General features: G+C 51.0%; 3 protein-coding genes across 3 annotated transcripts in view; 2 read left to right on the forward strand and 1 right to left on the reverse strand.

Annotated features, from left to right (window-relative positions):
• PtA15_5A795 (uncharacterized protein) overlaps positions 1-14,961 on the forward strand; it is a gene marked incomplete at both ends in the record, with an annotated part of 67,304 nt that extends 52,343 nt beyond the window's left edge. Inside the window, 9 exons of the mRNA XM_053169594.1 lie at positions 10,305-10,446; positions 10,509-10,633; positions 10,704-11,226; positions 11,311-12,305; positions 12,371-13,888; positions 13,955-14,167; positions 14,237-14,491; positions 14,558-14,799; positions 14,880-14,961. Of these exons, the coding sequence (XP_053020776.1) occupies positions 10,305-10,446; positions 10,509-10,633; positions 10,704-11,226; positions 11,311-12,305; positions 12,371-13,888; positions 13,955-14,167; positions 14,237-14,491; positions 14,558-14,799; positions 14,880-14,961 (4,095 nt within the window). The remainder of the gene's footprint in view (positions 1-10,304; positions 10,447-10,508; positions 10,634-10,703; positions 11,227-11,310; positions 12,306-12,370; positions 13,889-13,954; positions 14,168-14,236; positions 14,492-14,557; positions 14,800-14,879) is intronic.
• A 391-nt stretch (positions 14,962-15,352) lies between these two features.
• PtA15_5A796 (uncharacterized protein) lies at positions 15,353-15,814 on the forward strand (the record flags this gene model as incomplete). The annotated part of the gene is made up of 1 exon (XM_053169595.1): positions 15,353-15,814. One exon carries the CDS (start codon positions 15,353-15,355, stop codon positions 15,812-15,814), a length of 462 nt encoding a protein of 153 aa, XP_053020777.1.
• A 195-nt stretch (positions 15,815-16,009) lies between these two features.
• PtA15_5A797 (uncharacterized protein) lies at positions 16,010-17,271 on the reverse strand (the record flags this gene model as incomplete). The annotated part of the gene is made up of 2 exons (XM_053169596.1): positions 16,010-17,178; positions 17,250-17,271. 2 exons carry the CDS (start codon positions 17,269-17,271, stop codon positions 16,010-16,012), a joined length of 1,191 nt encoding a protein of 396 aa, XP_053020778.1.
• Positions 17,272-17,841: the final 570 nt, after the last annotated feature.

Raw genomic sequence — 17,841 nt, forward strand, 5'->3', positions numbered from 1 at the left:
CATCTTGCATGCCAGCTGACAGAAGTTGCACACTTTTTCTTTGAGTGGTAGGCCATCCTTCCAAAGTAAGAAATTGAAACAAATTTGATTATGTTTCAGAGAGCTTAAATGTTACCTAATGTCTTGTTTGAGAAGCACACTCCAGCACTTTTTTGCTGTCAAAAACTCAACCTAATTCCACTTCCCCCCAGCATTATGTCTAGCCCAACCAAGCTTCAAAATTGGTAATGGAGGGATTATCCTAAATAGGGTTTATGGTGCCATCCCTCACACTTGCACACATTTTGCTAAAATGGGTTGCACAGAGTTTCTACCCCCAAATTTTGCAAGGAAAGCCTGGGGGTTTGGGAGGCTTTCCCTGCTTGACTTAGTGAGCCTAAAGGTTTCAGCTGGCTACTAACTCAGAAAACTTTGGAGGTAAATTTCAAGGCCTTTATGACTAAGATCCCACTTTCTTAAATCCACAAAATCCTAGACCTCTGGATCTAAGTTTTGGGGTGTTTTTTATCACAAAATGGTAAAAACAGCCTACAAATCTCACAGTACACGTTGAAATCCCCAAAGGCCCAAAGGTCCTATGGATGACCCTCCAGCTGTGCCGCAGCAACAAGCAAAAGTGGGCCGGTTGTTGGAGTAGTCCAGGAAGGCCCTGATCAAGTGATTAGTGGGCTCCCAGGGAGGGGGTAGGACAAAGCCGGAGCCCCTGGGGGGACAAACCACTGCCACCCCCCTCTTAAATATGCACAGTCAAAACTCTCTCAACGCTTGCTGCTCAACAATATCCCGCACGTTGCCACCGCTCTGAACGTTGTCCTATGCCACCGCCACGGTCGCCATCCACACCGTGCACTGCTCAGCAATCACCGCAACCAACTGATCAGTTTTGCCTACCTATAAAAGGCACGGAAACTGCACGATACAGTCCGGCGGTGGGTCAGCTCTCACGTGTTGGTCCCGGGTCTCCAATCTCGGTGAGGAAAGAGAGAGGATCTCAGGCACGTGAGAACCAGAACTGTAGGTGCGCGTCGGTGACAGTTAAGGTTGGTACCTGTCACCGACTAGGTTAGTAACTATGTACATATGGGGAAGTACATAGAAGATGAAACCTAGTTTTCACATAAGTGTATACCCAACTCTAACACTACCGTCACCCCTTCCACCTTCCACACAATGCAGGGTTTCCCATCACTCCACGCTTGACAGGTATCTGATTCCAACCAAATTGGTTTGTCCAGGCTTTGCCAACAGTCCCTACTGATTCTTGACCACAATGTCTGCCTCGCGGATCAAGATGTATGCTTGGATCACCCTGACTACTAGCAACCACACGCCTGGTGCCCCCAATATTGAACTTGTGAAAAGTATGGTCCGAGTGAAGTGGGTATTGAACCCACAACCTTGTGTACTGTGAGAGTCAAACTCACATACTCAGCATTCATGAGTGATGCTCTAACCATTGACACTGCCAGAAAACAGGTGACGTAATCCAGATTTCGTCGCGCTGACGTAATCCAGATTCCAATTCAAACCCGTGCCCCGGGTGTGTCGTCACCTGTTATGGATTTTGTCACCTGCCATTCTCAGTGGCAGGTGCAAGACGAAAGCACGACTCCCTTGATGGCCGGTGCTAACCGGTCATTGAGGGGACACACACACCTCCCTTGATGGCCCGTCTGGACCGGCCATCAAGAGGAACACACAGCATTATCTTGTTGGCCGGTCAGTACCGGCCAGCAAGAGTAAGGCACTGTTTGCACTCTTGATGGCCGCTACTGACCGGCCATCAAAAGGTGACACATATACCCCTCGGTGGCCTGTCAGTACACCGGCCATTGAGACAAAAACACTAAACTCTCAATGGCCTGTACGGGCCGGCCATCAAGAGCAAAACTCTTTTCTCAATGTGTATACACATCACCCTTGATGGCCCGTCAGTACCGGCCATCAAGAGGAACATAATACACTCTTGATGGCCTGGACTGATCGGCCATCAAGAGGACATGCGCATCTCGCACAGTGACCCAACTGGTCATTGAGAGCAAAGCGCTTCACTCTTGATGGCCAGTCAGCGCAGGCCATCAAGAGTGTAGTATATTCCTCTTGATGACCGGTACTGACGGGCCATTGAGTGGGGTGTGTATTTCCTCTTGATGGCCAATCAGTCCAGGCCATCAAGAGTGTATTATGTTCCTCTCAATGGCTGGTACTGATGGGCCATCAAGGGTGATGTGTATACACATCGACACCAAGAGAGTTTTGCTCTCAATGACCGGCCAGTACGGGCCTTCAAGAGTTTAGTGTTTTTGTCTCAATGGCCGGTGTACTGACAGGCCATCGAGGGGTATGTGTATCACCTCTTGATGGCCGGTCAGTAGCGGTCATCAAGAGTATAAATAGTGCTTTACTCTCGCTGGCCGGTACTGACCAGCCATCAAGAGGGTGTAGGGTGTTCCTCTTGATGGCCGGTACAGACGGGCCATCAAGGGAGCTAGGTGTGTGTGTCCACTCAACTTTGCTCTTGAAGTCCAACCATTAAGCAAAACACAATAATATGTGAGAGGTTGCAAACTTAACATTGGCATTGTGGTACGCTGCAACTGAGCAGACAATCTACTCTCAATACCCAATACTGCAAGAGCATCATGCTGCTTTGTTTTAGCTATGTCTGATGGGCCATTTGCAAAGAGCTGATACATTTTTCTTCCCAGCTGACACTCATAACCCAGGCCGTCAGCCTAATCTTTCTGGTCAACTCGAGTCTCCCCTCCCTGCTGCGCTATGGCAACCTTCCCTGATACAGGTGGGACAGCTTGCTGGTGGTCCGCTATCGGAAGGACCGGGACATGTCGTGTCCACAGAGGTGCGAAAGCCTACCCAATCTCATCACAACATTGGTTGAAACAATGTGATCAAGTATTTCAAACGGGCCTGCAATTTTTCTGATTTGCTCACGAAGCAAGCCGCAGCAAAGGGCATAGAGGATGTATGCGGTGCGTAACTCACTACCAAGCCGCCTTGGGGGTCAATTCCAGCTGCGGGTTACCACCTTAGATTGAGTCTTTGCTGAAGCAGGCAATCCAATTACTGCTTCTTCTTTAGACCAAGACCAGTATCACCACCTTCAAACCTGAGATCAATGACTTCCAATATGCTCCAAATGCTTAGATGTCTTTTTTAGAAGTTTGCAGAATATCGTGCTCGAGCTGCTTGCCAAGACGCAACGGGCATACAACCAGATTCAGTGCCTGAACATCCAAGCCATCAATGGCTTCCGCATATCTCACTTGGATCTGAGACAGCCCAAGGGTGTCCGACCTGCCGTTGGAACCGGTGCCGTTCAGGTTATTGTCTGTTTCTCTGACTGCGTCGGCCGGACCGGCAGCTTCATTTTACTCAACGTGATGACCGAGGTACTCCAGGCCCTGTACGTCTCTGCCCGCCCATCCCATTAACCTCTGAACTCATCACCGCTGTTACTCCTCATCCGCTCTCCATCTTCCCAGATGAAGAACAGTGGAAAACTTCTGCTATCCGGCTGTAATCATACAAGGAGATGTTCTCCTTGGTGGGACTTTCCATGCTGAGGCGGTTGGGCACAGGATGCTACTTGCGGGAGTGGGGAGGAGTGGGGTGGTTTATTAGATCCCCGTGGGAGCTCATGTGTATACGCAGGTAATATGATTTATATGTATTTATTTATATAGTTATGTACATTCTTATATGTTAAATGTATTTAGTCACCGGAGAGAGAAAGAGAGCACGTCGCAAGGTAAGGCTAAGGCTGTGACCCGGGGTTCGGGACGGGGCATGAGGGTCATCCCAAACCCCACACCCCGGATATGCCCCGGGGCACCCTGAAGCCCCGGGTCATGATACTTTTTTTTCTTGCCAGTAAAATGACGTGGGTATCATCCCATTAGGTTTACACTTAGGGCATCAGTGGTGCCTGTTGGAGTTGAGAGTCTGTACATCCGTAGTCCATCAGCCTATTGTCCTCTGCTAATATGCTTGAAAATCCAATAAATATACTTCTGTATAGCATACCTCCTGCTCCGGACCAGTTAATAGGCTTTCAATATGAAGACTAAGAGAAAATTCCCTGCTTCAACTCCCCCTCCCCCTGATTTATCCAACACCAACGGTACTGTTATTGAACTTAGTGACGAAGATCAAACCTTGGCGCAACCAGTCAAGCGAAGTTGGGTTTGGAATCACTTCCGAATGTCTGGCAACGGCGCCAAAGCTGTTTGTCAAGTTGTCCGGAAAGGTGGGAAGATATTTGGTGCTCAATTGAAAAAAGATAAGAGTGGAAGCACCAAAACCTTCCACGGCCATCTCTTGCAAATCCACCAGCTCGCGGATCCTAAGCTCTTGAAAAAGACCAAGAAGTTTCCACATATTGATATGGAGAAATGGTCGAAGTCTGGCTCCTCCATACCCAAAGTGAGTTGTTCATAATTTTACAGTGATAACAATTTAGGACCATTTCTGACTGGGGGACCATTTTGTAGGTGGAGCTTTATAATGAGTCATTGATGAATGGCATCCTATACTTCCTAGCCAAGAGTGATCTCCCGTTTGCAACTGTTGAGCAAAAGTCTTTCCGTGCACTTCTTTGCCTGCTTAATGAAGAGGCCTCACCCCTGATCACCAATACCTGCCAAAGCGGACTTTCCACCCACCTCGACAGAGTTTTCCTCCAGTCGCAAGAGACAATCAAGCTGCAGTTTATTGCAAAGCAAGATCATATTTCTTTTACAACCAACGCTTGGACCACCCCTAATGTCACCGCTATCATGGCGGTGACCGCTCATTACTTGGATTCAAACTTTGTGATGAAAGACTTGACTTTGGCTGTCCCTCATATCCAAGGTGCAACATTTCATTTGTTGTTTATTTATCATTTCTATGGATCAAGAATTCACCCAAAGATTATCTTCTCTCCAGGAAATCATACCGGGAAGATGTTTGCTAAGGAATTCTATGAAGTACTTGCAAATTATGGGTTTATCAAGAAGATACACACCATTACTGCTGATAACGCCTTGACAAACAATCAAATGGCTCAAGAAATCTCTCTTCAGATCAATTTGTTCAACCCTGCTACTCACCTTCTTGGGTGCATTGCACATGTTATCAACCTGGCTGCAAAAGCTGGAATCGCGGCCCTTGGATCTCTGGACAATCTTCAAGAAGGCAAAGAACTCTCCACCGCTGCAATGGGAGCCAAAACTCCCAACAATGCACCTGCTCAGCCAGCCACCCGAAACCAGATGGGCATCAATTTCATGACCACCGAACCCAATGGGGCCAACGTTGAGGCTGACTCAATCCTCAAGAGGATACATGGATTAAGTACATATGTACGATTGTCACCTCTCCGCCGTGAACACTTTTCAAATGTCGTTAGCTTTACTCAGCCTGATCTTGCGGCCAAGAATATCACATGTCTCAAAATCAATGTTTCAACCCGCTGGAATTTAACCTTCAACATGTTCCGCCGGGCCATTCAACTCAAGGAGTCATGCACTCATTATTGTCAGGCCCAAGCAGAGACTCGCCGCTTTCTTTTGACCTCGGAGGAGTGGAATCAGGCGAAAAATGTGATGGATCTCCTTGAACCTCTCAGCGAAGCAACTGAGCTGTTGTGCGGATCCACTTATCCAAACAGAGCCCTTCCAGTTTACATCACTCTGATGATACACCTTCACTCAGTCAGGCGAGGCCAATATGATCAAGCCCAACTCATCAATCCTGCGGCCCAAATGATAGCAAAAATTGATGACTACCTCTGCGACGCACTCACTAAAACGGTCTACATATGTGCGATGATACTCGACCCCACATTCAAGCTCGCCTTCTGCAAGGCCCATGCAAACTTCATTGGTGATTGCTATTTGCTCTTGGTTGACGATATTGTTTCAACCTTCCGCACTGCTGCCCACGATTTCAAGGATCAGATTGGGGAGACCAAGCCTGCTACCAACCAAAATACAAAGACCCCATCCAGAACAGCTGCCTCCAACTTCTTTGCAGCTGTGTTTTATCAACCACCCCCACCAACTGAGGGGATCGAAGCCGAGATCACCCAATACTTGAAAGAGGATGCTGAACTGCCGGGTAGCGAGATCCTTGCCTATTGGGCTGGCCAACAGAAGAGCTATCCCATCCTGTTGCAAATGGCACGGAAGTTCCTCTCGGTCCCGGAAACTAGCGCTGCTTCCGAGCGCGTATTCTTGAAAGGCCAAAGAGTCGTTTCCTGGCAACGATCCGCGCTCAAACCAAAAAGCGTTGAGCATCTCTTGTGTCTCAAGGTATGGTATCAAGCTTTTGATGGTCCCTTCTGATTCCCTTTCCTTTGCTGTTAACTTCTACACCCGTTTCCTTGGGGCTCTAGCTTGTGCGTCTCAACTCTCCTATTCTCTCAGTCCGGGGTTCTTGCTTGCGCTCAACTTGTCGCGTTTTGTCTCTCTTGCTTGGTGTCTCATCTTTTCCCTCAAGCTACTAAAACCAACTTGTACATACATATGATGGCCACTGGAATGACAAAAAAACATAAAATCCTAAAAAAAGATGTCACATCCCTCCCCTTTGCAAAGAAAACATATGCCCCGGGGTTTGGGGCATTTCCAAGGCCAATCCCAATGCCCCGTGCCCCGAGGTATGAGCCCCGGGGCATGCACCGAGCCCCGGTTTTGGGTTACAGCCTTAGGTAAGGCCAGGGGCAAGTGTCTGCGTGTGAGCCACTGACCGGTGTGGATGAGCTGGTGGGGGTAGCGGTGCATCAGGGGCTCAAGGATCGCGGCCAGCTCGCCGTTTAGCCTGAGGTCGACGGCAGCTTCAATGGCCGTGCACAGCTTAAGAAACCCACCACACTGGCCTGCCGCGTGCCACACCGGCGCCACCTTCAGCTTCTGGTTCCGGTCCAGCAGCCTGATAATCCCGTTGGCCGTGTGGTGTGTGACACATGGTGTGTCTGTTGCCCACCCCCACAAAAATTGCACAGAAGCTCTCTCCCAAGGGCCACCCAGATAAAGAGAGAACTCAACCCACAGCTTCTCATCCTTCCCCTTCAGATCCTCGCATATGTCGTTGTACCGCCTGCCAAACAAATAAATGTTTGGCTTGTGGATCGCTGGCTGGGGAAGACCAAAAATGGAGCCTGTGGCCAGCGAGGTCACCTTGAACGCCTTGCCAGCCATCACATGGTTACCCTCCATCAACCAGTTCTGCACCCAAACAACCAAACACCCCATCTCCACTGGCAGCCAAAGATTAAATGTTGGGAACACAGAGCTGCTATTGGGATTGAAGTGGCCCGCGCAAGTTGAGGGAAGTGGGGGGCTTACAGCCTGCGGCGGCGTAGCCGCTTTGGCCTCTAGTTTTGCAATAATCGCAAGATGTACATGATTGCATGTTGCTGATCAATCAGTACAACTTGTCAAATTTTAAAAAAATTGTTCATAAACACCTTAACATGGGCTCTAAATTTTTATAGATTTCAATTGTGAACTTCCCTATTGTAAGATATGCTTAAAAGATAGAAAGAAATATGTATTATAAATAGAATCCTTGGTGCCTGAGCACAACCTCCTGCTCCCACAGCACCTCAAACATAAAACAATGATATTATTAACAAACACCCTTGGCGCCTGAACTAAGCCTTTGGCGCTTGTAGAAAAAGAACAGGAACTTCTAAAACCCTGTTGGTTGTCTTTCACTCATAAAATGGCACTTGAAAGAAAACTGATTACATTTCAAAATATGTCTGCACCCAAACCGTTAAAACATAGCATCACCCTCATCCCATGTGCACTTGATCAATCATTGACCCAGAGCTAATGTGAGTCATAGTTTCTTGTTGTTATCTTTCATTTTATTCACATCCTGGGTTAGGGTTAGGTTAGGGTAGCCAGCTTAGCTGGCCTAAAGTCTGCCTTTTTCTACTCTTTTATACATAAATTCATTTACATCTTTTTCATCTTAAGATTTATCTTTGTTTTGACTTCAGATTCTGTTTTAATATGTAATTTTAACCCTATGTAAAACTTACCAATTCTTTTTAACCATACTCCTTCACAGATTTCTTGAGTTGTGGTATGCATGCACAGTTGTGACGTGGAAGCTAGGGTTGTTGGCGCCACCTTTTCAAAAGGTGGGCGCTTAGGGGCGCCAGCTGAGTGCCCAAAGGATGGTGCCTTTGGCTGGTGTTGCCCCGGGGAGCTCGGCGCCGCCTAGTTTTAACTTTTTTTGAGTCACATCACATGATATTCAATTGTCACGTAAATAGGTTGTATTTCATTACATTTGGCAGATCGAGAAGGACAAAAAAAGATGATGAAGTGAATTGAGATTCAAACCCAAAGATTGTTTGGGTCCCAGTTGCAATTGGCCAGGTTTTCTTGGATTGTCAAAATCAAAGATGGTGACCACAAAAGCATCATCTTGTGCAGCAACTACCTGCATTTTCTCTTCAGTAAAGACCTTGGATTCAAATCCATCTAATCTCATCTAATTCCGCCGGAGTGAGAAATGCATCATAGGTCTTCATATTTTCAAATTCAGAAACTGTTGTACCGTTCTTTTGACTCCTTTTTTTCTAGGTGCTAGTAATTAATTGCCATTCATGAGAAGTTGAATCTTAAGTTGGGCCATAATATTCAAGGCAATGGGCAACATTTGAATTCAAGATTTAGTTTTCATTGCACCCATGAAATAATTTCCCCAAGTTGTCACATTCCCACGGCAGGCCTGTTGCAACGTTCTCTCAAAAAGTAGGGTAAGTCAGGTGCGCGCCGACCCCCATTTTTGAGATTTTGGGGGGCACGCACCTTGGCGCGCCTCACCTCATGGAACCAACAACCCTAGTGGAAGCGCTACCAGGCACACCAACCACTTGTACATATGTAATTATGTAAGAAAACTGTGAAAATTTGCAAATTCAGGATCCCCCATGCATCAGGAGGATCCAAAGACTTCAGCGCACCAGAACCACACCCAGAGACACCCCAGGATCACTAACCAGAGGCCAATTCACTCCCAGTATCTCCACAGGATATTGACAGTAAGTATGCTCTTTCACTGACCTTTTTTATCTCAGAGTGAACTCTGTTGCTCTTGAATTCTCTCTACCTGTTTCTCTTTCTTCTTCAACCCTCAAAGATCAACCAGGTTATCCCTTGTTAAGACCTTAAAAGCCAGAGCAGAGTAGTAACCCTATTTCTGATTCCCACCACGTTTTCCTTGGTGGGAGTGGAGACTGTTGCTTTAGCACAGTTGGCAGCCTACTTTTCCGGGTAGAGCTTGGCCCATATTAAATAAAATCAAAGTTCTTTCCTCTTTCTCTCTCTCTTTCTCTTCCTCTCTACGGCTTGTATTTCTTTATCCCAAGATATTCAATCAGTGCCCACCCAAATTCCTTGTGTTCTGTTGTCACTTTAGAGACACAGGCTCACAGCCTGCTTGTATTGCATTAGACTGTCCTCCAGACTAAAATCTGGGCACTCCAGTATCATTTTCAATGACTTGGGGGAGCCTGTGTAATCAAATGATCAAACAGTGAAAATGATGTCAGGATTTCTTTCCTCTTCTGTCTTCTTTTCTGCTCTCCTTCATCGCACAAATTGACTTCCTTTTCAGTTTATCTTTTCCATCACATTGTGTGAAATATTATTTTATTATTTTGCATTAATATTCTATTGATGCCCTTCCATTACAGAAATTGATGGAATGTTTGCCTCTTTTCCGTAATGTGTTGTCTTATCCATCTCATGGGAAGTGTCTTGCCCTGTTTCTCATCCATCTTTCTAGGCCTACTTTGGATAACTCTGGAGGCTCTCTAGTTTGTACTCTTCTGTCTGGTTTGAAAGACAGCATCAAGGATTCAAGTCTGAGCACAACAAAATTCTTCCTTGACTGATTTACTCCGTGGTCCAATTCCAGACCCCCTCACTTTTTTTCTAAGTTTCTCAGAGCTAGAACTGAAAAGAATATGTATGTACATACTGTGTTCTAAGGGTGTTCGATGGGGCCTATGTATGTAGCCTGGCTGTGCCCTTGCTTGGCGCGTGTGTGATCGGGGGTACAATGTATGCGTGGTGAGCCCGTGAGCGTGTGTCGGGGCCCCCGGTGTTCGAAGCTTCCCTTGATTGCGAAAGTAGGAAAAGTTTTCATTTTATTTTCTTTCCATCCACTTAGCACAAAACATGGACACCCCACCCCAGCCAGCACCCGCCTTCAGACCCGCCCAGCCACGCCCGATCTCATCCTACCAGCCAGCCAGACAGCAGCCCCCCTCCCTCCAGGCACTCGCCCTTCTCCCACCGCTGCCCGCATCCACCAGTGCAAGCTGCCCGCCACCAACAACCCAGTCAACCCTCGTCGATGTCGTCGTCGAAGGCATGGGCGGCGGAAACGAGCCCGGCGAAGGATGGCAGGTCCCTCCTGGTCAGTCCCCCATCTGCTCTCGATCCCAGCTGATCGGACAACTGAACCACACACACACGCAGAATTGGTCTTCTTCCTCAGATCCCTCGGCGAGCGGCTCGACCCTTTCAGCCCCACCGACACAAGAGCCTCTGCCACCTCCGCACCCGCCGGCCCCACCAAATCACTCACCGCCGCACTCAACCATGTACGCCCATCCTCTGACTGACTACTAAACGGAATATCAAAACTAAACTGGCCCTCCTTATGACACATAGGCCACACTGAGACCCACAACAGACCAGCCAGCGATCGTCGCCCTCTTCACCGAACTCGTCGTCACCGAGCGCGCCTATCTCAAGCGGATCGCCGCCCTCAACCAATCCTACGCGATCCCACTCAAGACCTTCTCCAAATCATCCCAGACCAAGATCATCGACAAGTACGAAGCCACCTCCATGTTCGGCAAGATCGACGGCGTCGTCTCAGCCAACACATCCCTCCTCGACACCCTCGAAACCTGTCTGCAGATCATCGAACACCATTCTGGATCCGCACAATGGGCCGACATCCTCAGCAACCATCTCCCCAACATCTATCGCCCCTATCGCGACTATCTGGGTGCATACGACTCCATCAAGGAAACCGAACAGAAACTGCTCAAGAAATCCGAAGGCTTCCGCCAGTTCTGTGAACGTACCAAGGAGGCCATGTATGACGAGGGCATGGGCAGGGTCGGGCTGAGAGAGCTGCTGATGGAGCCTGTCCAAAGAATCACCCGGTACATCCTCATCTTTGAACGTGAGTAGCTAGCCCTTAGACTGTTTTTTATTTTATTTTTTACGATTGATCATGTTACTGATCTGGATGTGAAATGAGATATAGAAATGTTAAAGAAGATGTCCTCCAACGATCCCGCCAGATCCGGCCTCTTGGCCTGCATAGCCACCTGTAACCAAATAGCAGTATGCGAACTGGACGACCATCTCATCAAGGCGGCCACCATGTGGGGACTCCATCGCTCCATCGACCATTTCCCAGCCATCCTCGTCAAGCCAGGCCGATACTTCATCGACTCCATCGACGTCCTCGACATCATCCCCGACACGCCCAGCCCGACGGTGCTCCACTGTACCCTCTTCCTCTTCAACGACACGATCGTGATCGCCAAGAAACCGGCGAACGGACAGCTCACGGGGAGAACCTTGGCAGGGTTGGATGACATGGACCGACTGGTGGCCGCCATGAAGAAGTCCAAGACGAACACCTCCTCTCTCAACTCGGTCGTCAGTGGCGGCACAGACTTCTTCTCCAAGTCGCTCGGCGGACACAGCAGCACCCCCACCAAGCTCAAGAAGGGCAGCATGCGGTTTAAAGGGTACGTTGATGTCCATGACGTCATCGTCGTCAACGAGCCCGGCCAGGTCGGCATCGGCCCGGCCACCGAGGTCGGCTTCGACCTCTACCTCCAACGGCCCCCACAGGACGTCTCCCCCCGCTGGTCCGATCGTCCCTTCCGCCACTACGTCGTCTGTCCTCCCCCCACCCCGGCCCTCTCCGGACACGAGAAAAGCCTCTCCCTCTCCGCCCACCCTTCCTCCTCCGCCTCCTCCTCCAACCAACCACCCTTCCCCACCAGCCACTCTCTCTCCCATAAATCTCACCCTAACCTGGGCTCCCAACAAGCCTATGCTGCCGCACTCGCCGAACGCGATCGGTTCCTCGACAACCTGAGGAAATCCCAGGCCCTCGTCAAGGCTGCCGACGATCGCTCAACTGTCATGCGCACTAAATTTATCCACGATAATGATCACAAGGCGGTGATCGATAGCTTTTGGAACTTGTATGACAAAGAAACGTATTTGTATGAGCAGCGAAAAGTAAGCCCCCTATCTGTTACTACGATCACCATCAACAGGGTGTCTTTAACGCCCATTTCTTTCAGCATAGAGTGGTCCTTCAGCTCGTTGGTACCGATGCAGTCGATCCGCTCCAATTCGTCACCGAATCCACCGATCCCGCGCCCCCCCTGATGATCATCCGTGCCCACTTCAACGACCCCGACGATCCCGATTGTCGCGTACACGTCCGACGCAAACCGAATTACGTTTTTCCTTCGCTCAACGCGTCGATCGATAAAGCTGAAGAAGATATTGTGGTTCAGACTGAATTTTTGAGCGGGCTGATCGTCCGGATTATTCAAGCGTACGGAATCGCGGACATTCCTCGAGGCCATATTCCCTCGGCAACCTCCATGAGCCAACAACACTCGCAACAGCCGTATAATCCACCTGCTAATCCACCCTCACCCTCGCGGGGGTTCCGGACCAAGTCGGCGACGATTCTGCCGGAGAATGGGGTGAACAGTGCGTTGCCACACCGACTGTTTGGGACAAAGGAGGGTCTGTCGCGTACCAAATCGCTGCGGTCGGGGCATTCGAAAAGCATCTCGAACGGCGCGACGGCCAGTACGCCCGGTACACCCTCGGCTGCCCTGCGCGAGATCCAGCCCACGGCGACCCGCTCCCCGGGCGGGCCGGTGTGGTACCGCAACTCGCACAAGGGCGGCGGGATAGCCAGGGGCGAGGGCGGATTCACGAGCCGGTTGCAGGAGCAAGCCGAGCCTAACCCGGCCCTGTTGTACGACGACCTGCCACGCTTAAGGAAGGAAGGGGCCCCGCGGTCACCGAGCCCCGCTCGAAGCACGCTCAAGGGCAAGGGCCGTGCAGGCAGCGTCGTTGAGGGGGAGGAGGAGGAGGAGGAGGATCCCCGATGGGCAGGTGCAGAGAGCGAGTCCCAATGTAGCAGCGTCAGCGGCCTCAGCTCCTATGACGACGACGACCTTGAAGAGCAGGCCTTGACGCGCCCACTCGACCCCGGCTCTCGGCCACGCACGCTCGTCGGCCCCCGCCAACTCGTCCCTCCTCCGGACCGACACATCTCGGCCGTCACCATGCTCACACGGGCAAAGTCTGAGCCGCCCGGCAAAGACCCCAAAATCGCGACGCTCGGCCCCCGGCGGCTCCCCGAAACCGGCGCAGGCCTCCTTGGTGACAGCGATAGATTCGCGCGCGAGGGCGGTTCTAGAAACCCCTCTGGGTCGAGCCTGGGTAAGCGTAGCCGCTCCGTCGACCTCCACCCGCACGAGGACTCCGTCGATGCCGATTACCATCAGGACCTTCCGGGGCCGAAAAAAGTGCACAAAACAAGACCCCTCGTCGTCCGTAAACCTCCTCCCCCGTCTGCTGCTACTGCTACTGCTCCGGCTCCAACCGTCGCCACCGCCTCGGCTGCAAACGGTAAACTATCCTCCAACCGTCAGCACGATCCCCTTGAAGAGGACGAGGAGGACACTCTCAGTTGCGTCGAGAACAACGCCGAGGTCGGGCCCTCTGCGGCCTCGACTGCTGCTCCGACTCTTGAGGGGGGCGGATCGGAGGAAGATCTCGGGACGAAAGAGCTGGTGCGTGTTCCCTTTGCCCTCGTCCACCACAACAGACATGTCTGCTGACGTTTTGAGAGATGACAGTTCCATGAGGTCAAGGGCAAGATGCGGGCGATGAAGAGCCAGATCAAGAAGCTCAAGCTCGAGCTCGGGAAGATCGGCTCTGGTTCTGCGCCCGCCGCGCCCGAGCCCCACCCGTCCTCGTCGTCGATGGGGCCCTCGATCAGTACCGGTGGTGCTGAGAATGGTGGGCGGAGCGTGAACGGCAGCATTCCGCGGTCGCCGCGCAAGCTGCACGTATGTCTCTCTTTCTCTCTTACATATGCGTGTCTCTGCAGACGTGTTGATCCCCTAGTCCATGGACAGTTATCCGAGGTGGCGAGGTCCACCGACGCCTCCTCCGCTTTGCTCAAGCCTTCGCACCCCCATCTACATCGCAAGCCCTCCGCCGCGTCGGCCTCCTCCACGATGACGACGTCACCAGCCGGGCCCGCGTTGGCTATCGTCCACGACCTCGACAGGACGCTCGACAGTCTTGAGCGGAAGGTCCGGCTCGTCCAAAATGTGGAGAAAGAGCACACGGGCGCACTGCGGACGCGCCACGCCACCGCGCTTGACCAAGTACATCCCCCACGTCCTCCCCTCTGCCTGCAAACCCCCCACTAACGTTGACACTCACACACGCAGATGAAGAAAGAGCGCGACCGGGCCTCCAACATCCTCGCCCTGCAGACGAAAAGAGACGAGGCGGGCCAAGAGATCCTCGTGCGCCTGGAGAAAGAGAACGCGCATCTGTACGACGCGTTCAACGAGGAGCTCGACAAGATGTTCGCGGACATCCAGCTGCCCGACTCGCAGGCCGTCCCGCTGATCATCCAGGACCTGAAGGCCGTCGCGGCCGAGCGCTCCGCGCTTTCTACCGCCCTCGGGTACGTCCGTCCTCTTCTGTCTCTGTCACGGGTGCACGGGAACAGAAGCGTTGATTCTCGTCCCGGCGTGCGCTCTCCAGGGCCGCCCAGAGGTCGTTGCAGCTCGAGGCCGCAAAGGCCGAGTGTCTCGAAAACTTGCTCCGCCAGGCCGGCCTCCTCTAACCTCCTCTCTATCTCTCTATCTCTCTTTTGGGCTGCCCGACGCACATGTGTGTGTTTGTTTCTGCTCCAGGCTGCGCGCCGCTTGCGTGCATGTGTGTTTGTACTCGCTGTGTGTCCCGTCTGTGTGTATTTCGTCGTGTATTTCTTTGCAGGGGTCTGGAGCTTCCTTTTTTGTTGCTCACATGGACAATCAACTGTTGTTGGTTTCGGTGACGCTCGCAGACCCTGATGGTCTTCTCTCGGGGGCCTCTCGGGGGGCTGGTTTTCGCCGCCGCTTGAGACTTGGCTCTTGGACCGGTTCCGTTACTCGCTCAAATTGAACCAGATCTGCAGCCTCTATTCGGATTGTTTTCACTCTGTTGTTGACCTTAGATATGCATATCCGCCCCCGATGAGCTCACAGCTGGTTGACAACCCTCATCGGACCAAGCGCCCTTCAGCTTCATCTCAGCATACCTATGTACCTCGTTCGGCTCGGATCGGCTCGGATCTCTCTTGTCGCGCACTGATCAAACAGAGCTCCAAGTCCTTTCCTGCCTTCAATCGGACCCCCAGCCTCGCACTTCATTTATCGAAGTCACAGACAGACACATCGGACTCCGATGTTGTTTGGTGTCGCCTCCGATGGGCCAAGGGCTGTCACCGGACTGCCTCGCGCTTCGAGCGCCGGGGGAAGAAACCCTTTGGAATAATCTTCTTCCACAGCGTCGAGTGGGGTCAGTACGGCATGGGCTTATCGCAGTACTCTCCCTCTCGTATCATAATCAGTCTGGACTCTGGGCGATGCGAAGCGGCTTGTAATTGTCTCAGCCCACACCTCCCGATGCCCTCAACGCTTCGTCTTCGGCAATAGCTCAAATACTGGCTATATCCAGGCTTCCTCAAGAATTAAAGTAAAATAGAGCAAGGAAACAAACACTAACAATAGTCGATTATATGTTGATACAAAACTTAGACGCCTAGCCAAGATTCTTCCCGCTTGAGATTAATTTATCGTACATATGATACAAGTAAGAGCAAAAATGACAGAAGATGATATACATATTGCTCATCCAACCTCATCCACTGGTCGAAGTGCGTTTGAAATCCTCACAAGGTTGTCAAGAGTGGCGTGCAACTGGTCTTTTACACAGAGGAAGTAAGTGTCGACGTCGAACGGAGGATCCGAATGGCCGGGTTGATCGGGAGGCAAAGGAATTAGATACGATTTCAAACAATCCAATGTCTTTTGAAACTCGGCGCGAAGGACAACAGCGATTCGTCGGAAGATGCCTTGTTGGAAGGGGTCGATATCATCCTGGTAGTAGACGTCCATTATCACGTACAGAAAGTCCTCGCAGAGAGCGGGCGGAGGTTTCGTCTTCCAGAGTATCAGCTCCATGTCATCGCTGCTCACGTCTTTCAAAGCGAACGGCAGCTTGTTCGTCGAGCTGTCCGACAGCTTCTTGTAGAAAACTCTGAAGACGATAAACAGGGCTCTCGCCGACCTCAGGAGTGGAGTCAACTCCGTATTTCTCGCTTTCTGCGTTGCTGGCTTGGGATCGAATAGAAAGGAGAGAGAGACCATGTAGCTTATTGAGCATGCATCGCTTGGTGATCCGATCCACCCTTGCCATTTTTCTTGGAGAAGGCCAAGGTCTGATCGCTTGAGTCTTTGAACGATATCATCGATCGCGAGCGTGCAGTGATCCGCTCTGATCAGCATTTCTCTCTTCTTCGCGGCCTGCCAGTCTTCTTGTTCCTGAGGGTTTTCGATGGCGTCGGAGTCAAGTTCGGGTGCCGTCTCGTCGTCCGCGCTCCCCTGCGCCAGTTCCCTGCCGCATTCGAGGAAGCCGAAGTCAAAATATCGGAGATCGTCGAAGCCGTTCATCAACCGAGAACATCGGAACTGCTTGAAGTCTTTGCAATCGTGGTCCTGGGTGAAGTCGGGTTGATCAGGACGTAGCGCGATCGAGACAATAGCCGCATTGGTCCGTTCCCACGTGTGCTGGAATGCTGCAACCTTGGGAAACAGCGCGAGTTCGGGAACCGGTCCATTTTCAAAGTCAATCATCTTGAAGGATGATACCAGGTCCACGATCTGCTTCTGCAGCAGAGGTAAGAGACGCGAGTGTATTTCAACTAAGTCGGTCGACCCCGGGTCTCTGCGCTCATCATAAACTGTTTGGAAATTACTTAAAGCCCAAAACAAATGGGTGAAAGCCGTCTGGAGCACAGCTGAACCGATTTTCATATGGCCTGTCAACCTTCTGATGATAATTCTTTGAAGATTACGATAGGAAGCTTACGATTTCTCTCCACAGATGTCATTATTGTCGTGACGAAGTTTAAATCTCTTTAAAGCGATAGGGGAATTACTAAATATAATGCAACTAATCCGGAGGGTGGTGTTATGAAGATTGCGAATGAAAGTTTGGTTTCTTTCCAGTGATAACTTGTAAGTTGGAAAGACGCAGTGGTTGCGGTGGAGAAAAGTGGAGGGGTATATTGGCAGGATGGGAAGCCGGATAGTCTCGATTAGGCTGAGAAGAGGTGAGAGGAAAGGCTGCAGGATTGGTTCGACTAGCTAATAAGAGGAAGCTGGTGGAGAAGTGAGGGGACAGGAGGCTATATTGGTTCGACTTTATATAGACGAGGAAGCTGGTGAAGGCTGAGGAGAAACGGGAAGAGAGAACCCTGGATGACTGCCGGCACTAGGGGCAGGCGACATGGCGGAGGTCCGACCAGGAGACCGGCGGAGGGTTTGCTCGCCATGAGATGACGCGTATCCTAAGAGAAACTTCTTTAACCCGAAAATAGTCACTACATCTTTCTTCGTAGCAAACATTGAGATGCTCACCAAACTCGTACAGCTGGCGAATACCACCCGTGGAGCCACTC

Source organism: Puccinia triticina, chromosome 5A (assembly GCF_026914185.1).
Source record: "Puccinia triticina chromosome 5A, complete sequence".
Taxonomy (NCBI): Eukaryota; Fungi; Basidiomycota; class Pucciniomycetes; order Pucciniales; family Pucciniaceae; genus Puccinia; species Puccinia triticina.